Genomic DNA, 16,401 nt, shown 5'->3' on the forward strand with positions numbered 1-16,401 from the left:
GGGTTCAAGCAGTTGTCTTGCCTCAGTCTCTCTAGTAACTGGGATTACAGGCGCCCGCCACCACGCCTGGCTAATTTTATTTTTAGTGGAGACGGGGTTTAGCCATATTGGCTAGGCTGGTCTCGAACCTCTGACTTCAAGTGATCTGCCTGCTTTGGCCTCCCAAAGTGCTGTGATTACAGGCGTGAGCCACCGCTACCATCCAGGGGGCTATTTTAAACAGCAAAATCACCAATAAAAGTATGAAAAATGTTCACATTCATGACATCGAGTAGACTGGGCAAAGGACACTTGTTTATAGAGCGGGACCTGAAACAAGAGGGTGACAATGCCTTCTTTGTCCTCGTTTGGGAACATGTCTGGAGCAACTCAAAATGTTCCCTGCGTGTGTCTGTGAATGACAGTGAAAGCACTGCCTGTATTGATTTTGGGGTTACAAATACATTTGAATGAGTAGGCAAATTTGCAAATATGGAATCTATGAATGATGAGTATTGACTGTATTTTTTTTTTATTTTTTATTTTTTTTGAGATGGAGTTGCACTCTGTGGCCCAGGCTGGAGTACAGTGGCGCGATATCGACTAACTGCAACTTCTGCTTCCTGAGTTTAAGCGATTCTCCTGCCTCAACCTCCTGAGTAGCTGGAATCTGCCACCACGCCCGGCTAATTTTTGTATTTTTGGTAGAGACAGAATTTCACCCTGTTGGCCAGGCTGGTCTTGAACACCTCAGGTGATCCACCCGCCTCAGCCTCCCAAAGTGCTGGGCTTGTAGACATGAGCGACCACTGTACCTGATCTTTTTTTTTCCTTGAGACAGAGTCTTGCTGTGTTGCTTACGTTGGAGTGCTATGGCACCCTCAGCTCACTGCAAACTCTGCCTCCCAGGTTCAAGTGATTCTTATGCCTCAGTCACCCAAGTATCTCGGATTACATGTGTGTGCCACTATGCCCAGCCAATTTTTATATTTTTAGTAGAGACAGGGTTTTGCCTCATTTGCCAGGCTAGTCTTGAACTCTTGATTTCAAACAATCCACCCGCCTCAGCCTCCCAAAGTGCAGGCATGAGCCACTGCACCTGGCTATTTTTGGTTTTTAAAAGCCATATGATACCATTTTTTTCTTTTTTTTGAGATGGAATTTTCCTTTTGTTGCTCAGGCTGGAGTGCAATGGCATGATCTTGACTCACTGCAACCTCCGCCTCCTGGGTTCAGGCTACTCTCCTGCCCCAGCCTCCTGAGTTGCTGGCGTTACAGGTGCCTGTCACCATGCCCAGCCAATTTTTGTTATTTTTAGTAGAGACGAGGTTTTGCCATGTTGACCAGGCTGGTCTCGAACTCTTGACCGTAGGTGATCCACCCGGCTTGGCCCCCCAAAATGTTGGGATTACAGCTGTTAGCCACCACACCCGGCCAATACCTTTTTTAAAAGTAAACTTTTAATTTTTAATATACACATTAGCTTCCCTTTGCTGATAAATAAGCCGCCCAAAACTGTACTTTAAAACACAGACATGTATTTTCATTTTTTGAGATGGGAGTCTCACTGTGTTGCCCAGGCTGGAGTGTAGTGGTGCAGTCATAGCTCACTGTAGCCTCAAAGTCCTGGACTCAAGTGATCCTCCCGCCTCAGACTCCTGAATAACTGGGATTACACACACACAAGCCACTATGCCTTGCTAAAGCATGAGTGTTTATTACTCATGATTTTATGGATTGTCTGGTCAGTTCTGCTCTAGGCCAGCTCAGCTGATTTTAATGGTCACCTGGCAGCTAGGTTGAAGCCGGGTTGATGGCCGTATTCACATATCTGATGGTTGTCCTGATGTTATCTGGGCCCAGAGGGTGACTTGGCTGTGTCCGTAATTATCTAGCTGGCTAGCCTGGGCTTGTTTACAGTGGTGGTTGCAGGGTTCCTAAAAGCAGCAAAAGAGGGCTAGCGCCAGTGTGCAGAGCACCTCTTAAGCCACTGCTTGCACAACATTTATTTACTCTCATCCTGTTGGCCAAAGCAAGTTACATGGAGAAGTCCATAGTCATTGTGGGCAGGGCCTACCCAAAGATGTGGATGTAAAGAGGCTGAGCAAATTAGGGTTCGTTTCTGCAACGCTCCCCCATAACATACATTCAGAAAAGGGTTCAATCATAATAGTACAGTGGGTACCTTTCACAGACGGGACACTTGTAGCCAGCACCCACATCCAGCAACAGAAACATGACTAGCCTGTCAGAATCCCCCTGTACCCTCTCCCAGCCACCACATCATCTCCAGGGTACCCACTACCCTGATCGCTAACAGCACACATTAGTTTTACCAGTCTTTCAAATCTTTATAAGTGAAATTTTCAACAGGGTATGGTGGCCCATGCCTTTAATCCCAGCACTTTGGGAGGCCCAGATGGGAAGATCACTTGAAGCTAGGCGTTTGAGACCAGCCTGGGCAACATAGTGAGACCCTGTCTCTACAAAAATTAGTAAATTAGCTGTGGGAGGCCTGGGAGGCTGAGGTGGGAGGATTGCTTGAGCCCAGGACTTTGAGGCTGCAGTGAGTTACAATGGCAACACTGTACTCCATCATCCTGGGCAACGGAGTGAAACCCTGTCTCAAAAAAAACAAAAAAAGAGGGCCGGGTGCAGTGGCTCACGCCTGTAATCCTAGCACTTTGGGAGGCCGAGGCGGGTGGATCACGAGGTCGGGAGATGGAGACAATCCTGGCTAACATGGTGAAACCCCGTCTCTACTAAAAATACACAAAAAAATTAGCCGGGCGTGGTGGCGGGCGCCTGTAATCCCAGCTACTCGGGAGGCTGAGGCAGGAGAATGAAGTGAAGTGAACCCAGGAGGCAGAGCTTGCAGTGAGCAGAGATGGTGCCACTGCACTCCAGACAGGAGCGACAGAGCCAGACTCCGTCTAAAAAAAAAAAAGACGAGAGAAAATAAATGAAAATAAGTAAATGAGAAGGGGAAACAGGCAAAGAAGGAAAGGGGTGGGAAGAATGCTCCAAAAGCAACATTCCTGAGATCGCTTTTACACACTTTAGAACATTGAATGTGTGTCTGTCAGGAGGGGGAAAGAGAACAGTTCTTTGTACTCTGATATCTTGACTGCAACTCAAATGCAGCAGAGTAAAGACAGAGTTGGTTGCTTAACCGCCACCCAAATGGGGCTTGCCTGTCATGACAATAAAGCATCACATTCCTGACATCTTTTCAGCTGCACATTTCCCTCTGGGTACAGCACGAGAGACAGGGCCCTCTTAACAGCTTGCTTTTTATAGCAGAAAATCCTGATCTTATTGCGCTCAGCTAGGTAAAGAGTGTTGCGAATGAAGGCTCTCACAGGACAGATTCTGAATAGCCAGAGAGTTTGCAGCCACTAGACATCCAACCTGAGAGATGTCTGAAGAAGCACGGGGGTATATCATTAACAGAGGAGAAAGAACAGGCCTGAAAACCAAGAACTGGCCAGTGCGGTGGCTCACGCCTGTAATCCCAGCACTTTGGGAGGCCGAGGCAGGCGGATCATGAGCTTGGGAGATCGAGACCATCCTGGCTAACACAGTGAAACCCCATCTCTACTAAAAATACAAAAAATTAGCCGGGCCTGGTGGCGGGCAGCTGTAGTCCCAGCTATTTGGGAGACTGAGGCAGGAGAATGCTGAGAACCCGGGAGGCGGAGCTTGCAGTGAGCCGAGATCGCACCACTGCACTCCAGCTTGGGCCACAGAGTGAGACTCCGTCTCAAACGACAACAACAACAACAACAACAAAACACCAAGAATTTCTTCCTGCAGAGAGGGAGGAGGTCTGATAGGGAAGGATCTGTCCTGGGAATTCTGGGTTCCAGTAACATCCTGATGCCTGACCTGGGTGATGGGTACTTGGAGGTCACGTTTTGTTAAATGGTCTGTGATGGTTTAATGTAGTTTTCTTTCTTTCTTTTTTTTTTTTCTCCTTTTTTTGAAACTGGATTTCTCTCTGTTGCCCAGGCTGGAGTGCAGTGGTGCGATCACAGCTCACTGCAGCCTTGACCTCCTGGGCTCAAGTGATCTTCTTGCCTCAGCCTCCTGAGTAGCTGGGACTACAGGCACATGCCACTGTGCCTGGCTAATTTTTTTGTATTTTTGGTAGAGATGGGATTTTGCCATGTTGCCCAGGCTGGTCTTGAACTGGGTTCAAGTGATCCATCTACCTTGGCCTCCCAAAGTACAGGGATTACAGGCATGCGCCCTTGTGCCTGTCCTCAGAAACCACTTTAGGCACTGGGATACAGCAGTAAACAGACATGGCCTCCTCATGGAGCTTGCGTTCTTGTGAGTGAGTTTACCAGTAAACAAATAGAGTTTAATGTCAAGCGGTTGTAAGGGCTGTGAAGAAAATGAAAGTGGGTAAGGGTGATAGAGGTTGAGGAGGTGCTGTTTTTAATGGGGTAGTAAGGGAAGTTTTCTCTGAGGAGTTGCCATCAGAGAGGAGGCCTGAATGATGAGACGCAGCAATCCTGCTGTGCTCGGGGAACTGCATGCCAGGCAGAAGGAACAGCAGGGTCCCTGAGGAGGCACCTGCTTGCTGGGTGAGGAAGATCCTGGAGACCAGCATAGCTGAAGCAGCTCTGGGAGGGGCGAAGTGAACTCAGCACGAGGCTGGGTGACTGATGGGTGAGGTGTGATGGGAACTAGTGTGGTCTAGAGCCTCAGGAAAGACTCCCAGGGTAGGGAGGGAAGGGCTAGTTCCTGGGGAGATGCAGCCCACCCTGCCCCCAAGCATCCCCGTCATGAGGACCGTGCAGCCACAGGTGATACCTGCTGACCTCATTGAGTCCCAAGCCTCATCTTCTCCATCCTGACCCTGAGATTGCTGGATTGAGGCCTGTCTTCCAAGCCCCAACCCCACTGGACTCTCCTTTTCTCCCCACAGCTGCCTCCCGAATGATCACCAACAGCCTGAACCATGACTCCCCACCCAGCACACCCCCCAGGCGCCCAGACACCAGCACCTCCAAGATCTCGGTCACTGTGTCCAACAAGATGGCAGCAAAGAGTGCCAAGGCCACTGGTGAGGGAACACGGGCAGATGGTAGGAGGAGCTGGAAGGGAACATGGGTTGGTAGGAGGTGCTGGGGGCCATGCTTCCAATATTGTAAGGTGCTTTGAAGGCCACAAGGTATACAAAGCATTTGAACCTGAATCACCTCTGTAAACTTGGTCAAGTTGCCATACATCTGTGGGCCTCACTTTCTACGTCTGTAGCATGGGGGGTGGTGATACCCCACCCAGGAGGATGGACAGAAGCACCTGAGTTGGTGTGATGAGGCATGTGTGCATTGCCTTCTCACTCAGGAGTTCAGGATTTGTGAACAAGTGGTCACCGAGCCCCCAGCTTGTGCCCAGCTCTGTGCTTGATGCCTGGGGTCAAAGGTAAAGAACCTCTTGCTTCCTCTTAGGGATCCTTGAAACCCTTCAGTCTGATCCTGTAACCCCCTGGGCTGTAATTCTCTGGGGCTCCCCATTATTCCAGTAATAAAGGGCATCTTCCCCACATGGTCTATAGGGCCCTACATCATGTGGATTCATCTCTTGCATCACCCCACTTTGCATGCCCACTTGCTCCCCTCCAGCCTCCTTCCCATCATGGGGCCTTTGCCCCTGGTGACCCCTTGACCTGAGCACTCTTCCTCCCCAGACTGCTCCATGTTGGCCTCTGTCCTCCTCCAGGTCTCAGCTAGAGAGCTGGGAATGGGCCTGCAGTGCCTGGGCTCCCAGGCCTTTCCATCCACCATGCTCTTATGCCTTTGCTGGACCCATCCCCACAGCAATGACTTCATGGTGTCATAAGGCAAATGTGGAAATTGAGGCCCAGGGTGCTTCATGTTTCTGACATCTACTACCATCATGCCCCGTGCACCTCCATCACAAAATCTCCCCTTTGTCCTGCAGGTTTGGAAATGCCTCACCCTCTTCTGGCCTTTGATTTGTGTGCCATGAGCAAAAAAGTTAAAATCAGGCTGGTGTGGTGGCTCACGCCTGTAATCCCAGCACTATGAGAGGCTGAGGCAGGAGGATCGCTTGAACCCAGAAACTCAAGACAACCTGCACAAGATGACGAAACCCTGTCTCTACATTAAAAAAAAAAAAAAAAAAAAAATAGGCCGGGCGTGATTGGCTCACACCTGTAGAACCAGAACTTTGGAAGGCCAAGGCAGGTGCATCACCTGAGGTCGAGAGTTTGAGAGCAGCCTGACCAATGTGGTGAAACCCCATGTCTACCAAAAATACAAAAATTAGCTGGGCGTGGTGGCGCATGCCTGTAATCCCAGCTACTTGGGAGGCTGAGGCAAGAGAATCAAACTTAGGAGGTGGAGGTTGTAGTGAGCTGAGATCGTGCCATTGCACTCCAGACTGGGCAACAAGAATGAAAACTCGGTCTAAAAAAAAAAAAAAAAGTTAAAATCAGTGTAACAAAGTATTGCAAAGATGGTGAGACTGGGAGCAATTGGCTCTTTTAACCCTTACCACGTTTGGGGGGGATTCATTTTTTAAATTGAGGTGTAACTTATGCACAATCCACCACTCATAAGTGTACACACAGCTCAAGTGCTTGTTGAAAAGTGAGTGCAGCCATAAAGCACTGCCTGCTTAGAGCTCTAGAACCTTTCCACCACCCAGCAGGTTCCCCATCCGAGGGGACGTGGGCTGGGCTGGGCCAGGAACCTGCTTGGAACAGGGACACAGCCACAGAAAGCCTGGGAGGCCTGCCACAGCCTGGGGACCTGGGGATTCTGAGCACCTTCTGTGACCTCATGTTGCGCAGACCTGAGTTTCTCAGTGGTTCGGTCAGTGGTGATGTGGGTGGTTGGGAAGATAAGGGATTCCAGTCGTGAATGTGTGGAGATAAAGGATACCTAGTGTCCAGCCTCCATCCTGAGAGAACGTTTTATCTCAAAGAGTGCTGATACCCCTGCTTTATTCCCCCAGCAGCCCTGGCCTGCCGGGAGGAGGAGAGCCTGGCTGTTCCTGCTAAGCGGCGCCGGGTCACTGCTGAGATGGAGGGGAAGTACGTCATCAACATGCCCAAAGGCACCACACCCCGCACCCGCAAGATCCTGGAGCAGCAGCAGGCTGCAAAAGGTACTGCTGGCCTATCAGGGGCACACTTCCCTGTGGGGACCACGTCCCTCCCTCTGCATCACACAGGGCCCGTCATGTCTTACGGTGGCTGAGAAGCAGGCTTTAATGGGGATGCAGGAGCCATAGGCCAAGGGAATAGTGATGGTGGCCACAGAGGAGGGAAACACATCACCTCTGCCCTCTGATCCTGCAGTTAGTGTAGCTGGCCTCCTTGGCACCTCTTCCCTAAGGGGCAGGAGCAAGGATGGAGTGATAGCCTGCTGTAAAATGAGTGGCTGTGCTTGGCCAAGGCAGTTATCCCAAAGTGGCACCATTACTATGAGCCAGAGGAGATGAGTGGAGATATAGTCCAAAGCTAGGCCTTGTGACTTGGAGTACAGAGATAATCTCTTGGCTGGGCGTGGTGATGCACACCTGTAATCCCAGCCCTTTGGGAGACTGAGGTGGGAAGATTGCTTGAGCCTAGGAGTTCAAACGTGCCACATAGTGAGCCCCTGTCTCTATCAAAAAGGCTGGGCGCAGTGGCCCATGCCTGTAACTCCAGCACTTTCAGATGATGCAGAAACATATTCAGTAAAAACAAACTCTTTTCCCTCACTCCCATATCCCCGTCTCTTGTTAACCTTTCCAGACCAGCATCTGTGTACGTACATATACATACATATAGGCAGTTTTTTGTTTTTTAGTTTTAGTTTTTATTTTCTTGAGACAGGGTCTCACTTCATCACCCAGGCTGGGTTATGGTGAGTGGCACCTTGTTGACTCACTCCAGTCTCCTCAACCTCCCAGGTTCAAGTAGTCCTGCCTCAGCCTCCCGAGTAGCTGGGACTACAGCACATGCCACCACGCCCGCCTAATTTTTGTATTTTTTGTAGAGACGGGATTTTGCCATGTTGCCCAGTCTGGTCTCGAACTCCTGAGTTCAAGTGATCTGCCTGCTTCACCTTTCCAAATTGCTAGGATTACAAGTGTGAGCCATTGCACTCAGCCTAGTTTTTCCTTTTTAATCACAAATAGTATTTGTGTTTAAAATCTAAGTATTGTTTTACAACTTTTTTTTTTTTTTTGAAACAGAGTCTTGCTCTGTTACCCAGGCTGGAGTGCAGTGGCACAATCTCGGCTCACTGCAGCTTCCGCTTCCTGGATTCAAGCGATTCTCCTGCCTCAATCTCCCAAGAAGCTGGGATTACAGGTGCGCGCCACCACACCTGGCTAATTTTTATATTTTTAGTAGAGATGGAGTTGCATCATGTTGGCCAGGCTGGTCTCAAACTCCTGACCTTGGGTGATCCACCTGCCTTGGCGTCCCAAAGTGCTGGAATTACAGGCATGAGCCACTGTGCCTGGACTTAACTTTTCTTTCTTTTTTCTTTTTTTTTTGAGACAGAGTCTTGCTCTGTTGCCTGGGCTGGAGTGCTGTGATACGAACACGGCTCACCGCAGCCTCGACCTCCTGGGTTCCTACCTTACCTCCCCAGTAGCAGGGACTATAGATTTGGGTCACCATGCCCAGCTAATTTTTAAATTCTGGTTTCTAACTCTTAGGCTCATATGATCTGCCCACCACTGCCTCCCACCGTGTTGGGATTACAGACATAAGCCACCACTCCTGACCTGTTCTATAACTTTTTTGTTCATATATATATATATATATATATATTTAGAGATGGGGTCTCACTGTATTACCCAGGTTGTTCTCAAACTCCTGGGCTCAGGTGATCCACCTGCCTCAGCCTCCCAAAGGGATTACAGGTGCACCTTGCCACGCCTGGCCCATGTTCTGTAACTTTTCTGTTGAGATCTTCTCATATTAATGCAGGTAGATCTTCTTCATTCTTTTTTTAATGGTTGTTTATTATTTCCAGAGTATTTATATACCATAATTTAGTAACCATTCTATTGATGGCTATTAGGTTATAATTTAGGGGAGGAGGCACTACTGCTCATCGGATTCTCTCAGAGGTCCCTGACCCCAAGAAGTGAAAGGAACATGCAGGGACTAAGAACTCTTCCTGTGCACATAATTCATGAGCTAGTGCTGAGGTGTAGGGAATCTGCCAGTTGTAGCTGGTCTTTCCCACATTTGACTTGAGCCAGATAGGGCTGGGTTAAGGTCAGTGTGAGCCAACAGTGTAGACATAACACTCAATTCAGCACAGTCTGGCCCTGCCTGTCCCAGAGCTACTGGTGTCTGGGCTGCCTTGGTATCTGTACAGAGCTCAGCCTAGGCCTGGCCTACCAGGGCCTCTCCCTGATGGCTTCACTTCCCTCCCAGGTCTCCACAGGACGTCTGTGTTTGACCGCCTCGGCGCTGAGACCAAGGCAGACACCACAACGGGGAGTAAAGTGAGTGGGGATGGGGGGGCGATCCTGGGCGTGCGAGCTCTTGTCTTCTCTGAGCGGTGCTCCTGACTCTTAACACATCTCGACCTCAGCCCAGGGCCGTCTAACCTTCCTTTCCAGCCTCAGTTCCTGCCTTTGCACTGGCGGCTTTCCCATCTGTCTTCTGCCCTGGCTTCTCTCCCAGTTTCCAGCCCTGGGGGCCCAGTGACTCCTGGATGCCTCCCACCCACCATGTCCCCAACTGGTCTTAGCGTCTTTCCCCAAGTTAGTCCTCTCCTGGGCCTCCATCTGAGGGCTGCCTTCCCTCCCCATTGCAGTCTGTCAGTGAGTCTGATGACTCTACTCTTCTCTCCCTCCTCTGCCACCTCTCCCCGTCCGGATAGGACGATAGCCTCCTGAATGGTCTCGCACAGCTACCATGGACCCCAGCCCCCTGTCCCCACAGCAGCAGTGTGTGCAGCCCACAGGACAGGGCCTGTCCCCCAACTGGAAGCCCTGCAGAGGCTTTTCACTGTGCCCATGATGCAGCCTGCACTTCCTGCCACGGCCTGCAGTTCCACAGGCCCCAGGCATGGTGTGTAGTTCAGAGTACACCCTGAAGCCCACAGGGGCCTGACTGCGTGACTTTGGCCATGTCACTTAGGTCCTTTGTACTTCTGCCTCCTCTTCTGTATAGACCCACCTCCAACGACGGCTGTAGGGTTAAGATCATTCCTGCATGGTGCTGGGGTGTGCGGTGCCTGTTGGTGAACTATTGCAGAGCTCCCCAGCTGTGTTTCCTGCCTGCCAGTGTCCTGCTCCACAGGGTGCAGCAACTCTGGCTTGCTCACTTCCAAGAATCTCACCATGAGGAGGATGAGAACACTCAGGATCATGTGGCTGGAAGTTCAGCCCTATGAAGAACTGGGCACATAGTGAGTGCTCAATACATAGGATTATGCTTCCTGCCTTCAGGGCAAAGTGCACGCTCTTTTCTTTGCTAATTCATCTTGGAGGGCCTGGCTTCAAAGTTGGTGCCTCAGGGAAAGTTCCTCTGGACTGATGAGGAGCTACCCCTATCTTCTGCCCTCCAGCTCTCCTTCTCCATCTAGAAGGCGTTACTGTTGTTCTTGCAGAATTATTTGTGTCATTTCTGATGCCAAGCCTGTCTTCCCCACTGGACTATGAGCCCCATGAGGGCAGAGCTGAGGCTGTCTTGGTCATCACTGTGTCGCTAGCACTGCCGGCCTAGGACCGGGTACAATATAGAGTTGGGACTCAGAATATCTGTGGAGTGAATGACCAGATTAATCTCTCCACTCCACTCATGCCCACCTACTGACCTTGCAAATGACCTTCCCTTTGTGCGGCGTTCCCGTCCTCTTCCCTCTTTATTAGACCCACTTCCAGCTCAGATGTCCCCTCTCTCAGGGAGCCCTCCCTGAACTTCTAGGAAGGTCAGGTACGTCCTCTGGGCTCCTCCAGTCCCCTGGACTCCCCACTTCGTGGCTCTCGCCACTATTTGGGGTGTCAGTGATGGGTGTTTCTCCCAGCTGTGAGTCCCAGGAGGCCAGGCACAGAGGAAGCAGCTCTCCATGAATGTGTGTTGAGTGACTCAGTGACTCATTCATCCTGTCTGTGACCTCCACAGCCCACAGGAGTCTTCAGCCGCCTGGGGGCCACCCCAGAAACGGACGAGGATCTGGCTTGGGACAGCGACAATGACAGCAGCAGCTCTGTCTTGCAGTATGCCGGGGTCCTGAAGAAGCTAGGACGGGGCCCCGCCAAGGCCAGTCCCCAGCCAGCACTGACTGTCAAAGCCAAGGCCACGAGCTCAGCGACAACGGCCGCTGCCCCGACACTGCGGCGCCTGGCGCTTTCCTCAAGGTCCGGGCTTGAGAGGAAGCCGGAGTCCTTGTCTAAAGTCAGCATCATCAAGAGACTGGGCGCAGCTACCCTTGTGCCCGAGGCCCAGGACAGCCAGGTCACCAGCACCAAGAGTAAGTCCTCAGCTGAAGTCAAGGTCACCATTAAGAGGACTCTGGTGGGGCCCCGGGGGAGCAGCTCCAGCGAGGGCCTTGGTGCCCAGATGGACCACGCGGGCACTGTGAGCGTGTTCAAAAGACTGGGCCGCAGGACCTTCTAGCCCATGTGTGGGCGGGGTGCAGGCAGCAGAGCCCGTGGGCATCTGCCCTGGCCGCCCCAGGCTCCTGGCTTCATCACGCCTCCCACCAGCTCCTGGATGACACAGCTTGTCTCCCTCGGGCTCTAGAGCTAGGCCCGAGCATTCGGGGGACCACCCCATTTCTCCTAGCCTGGGATGGTCGTCGCAGCTGGCCTGGCCCGCTCCAGGACTCCCCTTCTCTCATGTCCTCTTTGCTTTCTTCTCTGGCTGTGGCCTTGGCAGAACCTACTTTTCTACCTCTCCCAAGTGCCAGGGGGCCTCTTCCTCTCCTATATTCCTCTTCCTCCCCCAAGCACGGTCTGCTGCCGCAGACCCCAGCTTATCAGCCCTCGCTGTCCCCCTCAACTGAGTGGGTGTCACCTGGAGGGCCTCCCTTCCCCCACTCCCCACTGACCTCCCTCGCTCCTCTGCGCCTCTGCTGTGACTTCTTTCTCTCCCTATCTTCACTCTGTTCATTTCTCTTCTGTTTTCTGTCCCCGTGGCAAGGCCCGACTGTCCGCTGTGTCCTGCCCGACCCTCCTGTACCTCCGGCCTCCCAGCGGCCCCCTCGTCGGCGGTGGCGTCGAGCCTGTTGAGACTGTTAGCCGCCCTCCACTCCCAGGCTGGAGGGACCTCTCCAGACCCTGGGCTGCGGCCGAGGCGCATCCGTTTTCCTGCCCTGGGCGTCTTTGTCTCTGAAAGTCTGTGGTGGGTGGTGGGCAAGGGGCACGGAGAAGGGAGGCCAGTGCCTAGAGTGAAGACAGCTGCTGTTTTAATACATTTTTGTGATTTTCAAATCATTTCCCCCCCTCCTTCAGGGTGAGTTGCAGGACTGTTTCACACTATGCGGAGTGTGGGCTGGGGGTGCTGGCAAAGGGTTGGGCTGTGTCTCTAAAGGTCAGGCTTCCTGCACACACGTGGCCCATATCCCTGCTGCAAGCCCTGAGTCGAGGGGAGTAATGGCCACAGTCACCATTCAGTTAGGCTGCCCCCAACCCCAATAAGCCGTAGTGGTTCTTTCTTCACTCTGTCCCCTCCCCCCATGAATTTCACCTGTCTCTGCCACTCTGCCTGTTGGCATCTTTCCAAATGATGGGCTCCGTTTGTGAGACCAAAAATTTCCACTGGTTTGGTCACTCACCCCTCCCTGCTGCACAGCGCCCCTGAGCCAGGCCTGTCCTAGGAGCTGGTAGCAGGCAGTGAGCAGGGCCTCTCCAGGGCTGGGGTGTAGGTAAAGCGGTGGTGCTGGCCAAGGAATCCGAGGAGTGGGAGAAAGTGGCCAGGGCCACTTCAGGGGTTGGGGACAGGAAGGCCTTTCAGAAGAGGTGACATGGAGGCTGAGCTGGGAATGTGGCTTCATGAAGTTCAGGAGGAGAGCTTTCAGGCAGACGGACAGCCAGGGGCAGAGGTGCTGAGGTGGGAAAACGAACAGGAAGAAGGCTGATGGCCGTGAGTGAGGCGGGTCCTGTGTCCAGCACGAGACAGAGGTGGGTGGGCAGGAGCTAGGTGGCTGGGGACATCGTGACCAAGGAGGAGGAAGTACACAGTGACCCAGGAGTGCTGGATCAGAAGGATTTGGAGCTGGGGTGTGCTGAGCTGAGTTTGGTTTAGGATCATCGCTCTGGCTTCTGTGAGGAGAAGGAACGGCTGGGAGGGCTGGGGCGGTTGCCACTGCAGCAGTCCGGGCAGGAAGCCAGGGCGGCTGCGCGAGGGCGTGGCAGTGGGAGCAGTGGGAGCAGGGAGGAGGGCTGCTTGGGCTGCTTAGGGTGTGCTTTGGAGGAAGAGCTGTGGGATATGTTGATGTGTTGGAATTTGGGGCCAGAGAAGATGAGAATCACAGGGCCCGCCTAGATATTAGACCTGAGCATCTGGGGGAACAGCTGCTAACAGAGAAGGGGAGACAGGAGGACGGAGCAGGTCAAGGAGGAGGGAGCTGTGTTCTGACCACATTGTGCCTTTTAGGGTCCACGCTGGGGCTCAGGGGGACACCTGGACTGGGGGTTCATGGCTGCTGACAGTGTGCAGGGTACAGCTGGAATCAAAGCCAAGGGCCTTGGTTGAGCAGGATCTGACAAAAAGAGACAGCCTAGGAAAGGTCAGGGGGTTGGAGGAGAACTAATGAGAGAGCAGGTAAAGATGAGACTAGATCTCATCCGTTTATTTATTTTCGTTGTGGGAAAATATACATCTTGTGAAATTTACCATTTTTACCATTTTATTGTATTGTTTTTTTTTTTTGAGATAGAGTTTTGCTGTTGTTGCCTAGGCTGGAGTGCAATGGCATGATCTTGGCTCACTGAAACCTGCACCTCCTGGGTTCAAGCGATTCACCTGCCTCAGCCTCCCTGGTAGCTGGGATTACAGGCGCCTGCCACCACTCCCAGATAATTTTCGTATTTTTAGTAGATGGGGTATCACCAGGTTGGCCAGTCTGGTCTCGAATTCCTGACCTCAGGTGATCCACCCGCTTCAGCCTCCCAAAGTGCTGGGATTACAGGCGTGAGCCGCCACGCCTGGCCCAGTTTAACCATTTTAAACTGTACCGTTCAGTGGCATTAAGTACATTCACACTGTTGTGTACCCATTACCACCGTCCATCTCCAGAACTTCTTTCATCTTCCCCAAATCCATTATTTTCAGTTTTTCAGTTATGTCATATTGGAGACCGACTGTGTGTCACGCAGCGTCCCAGGTACTGGGGATGGGTTGTGAAGGGCCGGACTTCAGGATGAGGGACAGCTGTAGAGAGCAGTGATAGACCCCTTTCCCTGTGGGGTCCCAGGCTAGACCCTCCTGAGACTGGCTGAGGCCTGACCTCAAAGGATGGCAAATGCTGGCCCTCAGATTCCAGGGGCCACCCCTTCAGGTCACTGCCACCAGGAGGAGCTCACACATGCACACTTTCCCTGCTGAGCTTCAGCCTTCTTTGTTTCCTAATAATTTCCTCTGATTCCACTTCATGCATAATTTTAACGACGGCGCCAGGCGCAGTAGCTCAAGCCTGTAATCCCAGCACTTTGGGAGGCCGAGACGGGCAGATCACAAGGTCAGGAGATCGAGAGCATCCTGGCTAACATGGTGAAACCCCGTCTCTACTGAAAAATACAAAAAACTAGCCGGGCGTGGTGGCGGGCGCCTGCAGTCCCAGCTACTCAGGAGGCTGAGGCAGGAGAATGGTGGGAACCCGGGAGGCGGAGCTTGCAGTGAGCTGAGATCCGGCCACTGCACTCCAGCCTGGGTGACAGAGCGAGACTCCGTCTCAAAAAAAAAAAAAATTTTTTTAACGACGGCTGGGGTGAACTGGAAGAGTTCCAATTGCTAAATTTAAGAGCCATGGTAATTTCTCAATGTGTAATAGGAACTGCAATGATATAAAAACATATATAGGTCATTTACCACATAGGGCTTAGCTGTACCAGAGAGATTCTCTTATTGTTGTGCTTTACAGAGGCACAGAGAGGGGAGTTAACTACTGAAGGCCTCACCCAGCTAGCGGGTGGCAGGACTGGGTTTGACCCCAGGGAGCAGACTTCAGGATCCATGCCCCTTAATCCCTACCCTGTGCTGCCTTTAAAAATTTTTTATTTTATTTTATATTTTATGGAGATGAGGTCTCGCTGTGTACCCCATGCTGGTCTCGAACTCCTGGGCTCAAGTGATCCTCTCTCCCTGGCCTCCCAAAGTGCTGGGATTACAGGCATGAGCCACTGCTCCCAGCCACCTGTGCTGCCTTGATTGCAGATTTGAAACATAGCCCTTTTGGAGAAGGGGCAGGACAGGGTCTTAAGACAGTGATTTTGGACCTAGAATGGTGGCTCATGCCTGTAATCCTAGCACTTTGGGAGGCTGAGGCAGGCGGATCACTTGGAAGTCAGGAGTTCGGGACCAGCCTGGCCAACATGGCAAAACCCCATCTCTACTAAAAATACAAAAATTAGCCAGTGTGTTTGTGTACGCTTGTAACCCCAGCTACTTGGGAGACTGAGACATGAGAATCACTTGAACCCGGGAGGCGGAGGTTGCAGTGAGCAGAGATCACACCACTGCATTCCAGCCTGGGCGACAGAGTGAGACTGTCTCAAAAAAAAGACAGTGGATTTGGACTTTCTAGAGTTGTCCATGTTTAGATGTCCGCACCAACCCTACTGGCTTGTCCTAGGAAGCGTTTGCAGCTCGGATGATGCAGGCCTTGAGAGCCACATCCTTGTGACCTGGGCCGATGCCTCCTCCACCTCCCAGCTGCTCCGGAGTCACAGTGGCCCACCCGTTATACATTTGACTTGGCAGTTCTCCCACGCTCGCCCCAACAGCTGTGACCCACAGGGATAGATTTTTTCCCCCCGACTCTATTAAGCACTTTTTACTTTTAGTTTTTTAGAGACAGGGTCTTTCTATGGTGCTCAGGCTGGTCTCAAACTCCTGGTCTGAAGTGATTCTCCCATCTCAGCCTCCAAAGTGTTGGGATTACAGGCATGAGCCACCCGCCCTGTTAGGCATTTTTGAGCATAAATATATTCACAGCCGCATTTGGTAGCTCATGCGTGTATTCCCAGCTACTTGTAAGGCTGAGGTGGAAGGATCCCTTGAGCCCAGGAGGCTGAGGCTGCAGTGAGCTGTGATCGCACCTCTGCACGCCACCTGGGCAACAGAGCAAGACTCTGTCTCAGGAAAAAAAAAAAAGTAAGAATACATTCACATGGTTCAAAATGCGAAAGATACAAAAGTCTCTACAGTGAAAAGTATCTTCCCATCTCTCCTAGCCCCCTAGTCCCTTCCTCAGAGGCTGCCAA

General features: G+C 51.9%; 1 protein-coding gene across 9 annotated transcripts in view; it reads left to right on the top strand.

The window, feature by feature from the left end:
- Positions 1-12,408, top strand: part of C21H19orf47 (chromosome 21 C19orf47 homolog) — a 27,726-nt gene extending 15,318 nt beyond the window's left edge. For 7 of the 9 annotated variants that reach the window (XM_023229129.2, XM_023229124.3, XM_023229132.2 and 4 more), the window contains 4 exons: positions 4,916-5,053; positions 6,973-7,125; positions 9,401-9,471; positions 11,099-12,408. In XM_023229129.2, the coding sequence (XP_023084897.1) occupies positions 4,916-5,053; positions 6,973-7,125; positions 9,401-9,471; positions 11,099-11,593 (857 nt within the window). In that variant the 3' untranslated portion in view covers positions 11,594-12,408. The remainder of the gene's footprint in view (positions 1-4,915; positions 5,054-6,972; positions 7,126-9,400; positions 9,472-11,098) is intronic. The other 2 variants (XM_023229126.3, XM_023229127.3) reach the window with 2 other exon arrangements.
- The last annotated feature ends 3,993 nt before the right edge of the window (positions 12,409-16,401 follow it).

The sequence above is a fragment of the Piliocolobus tephrosceles genome, chromosome 21 (assembly GCF_002776525.5).
Source record: "Piliocolobus tephrosceles isolate RC106 chromosome 21, ASM277652v3, whole genome shotgun sequence".
Taxonomy (NCBI): domain Eukaryota; kingdom Metazoa; phylum Chordata; class Mammalia; order Primates; family Cercopithecidae; genus Piliocolobus; species Piliocolobus tephrosceles.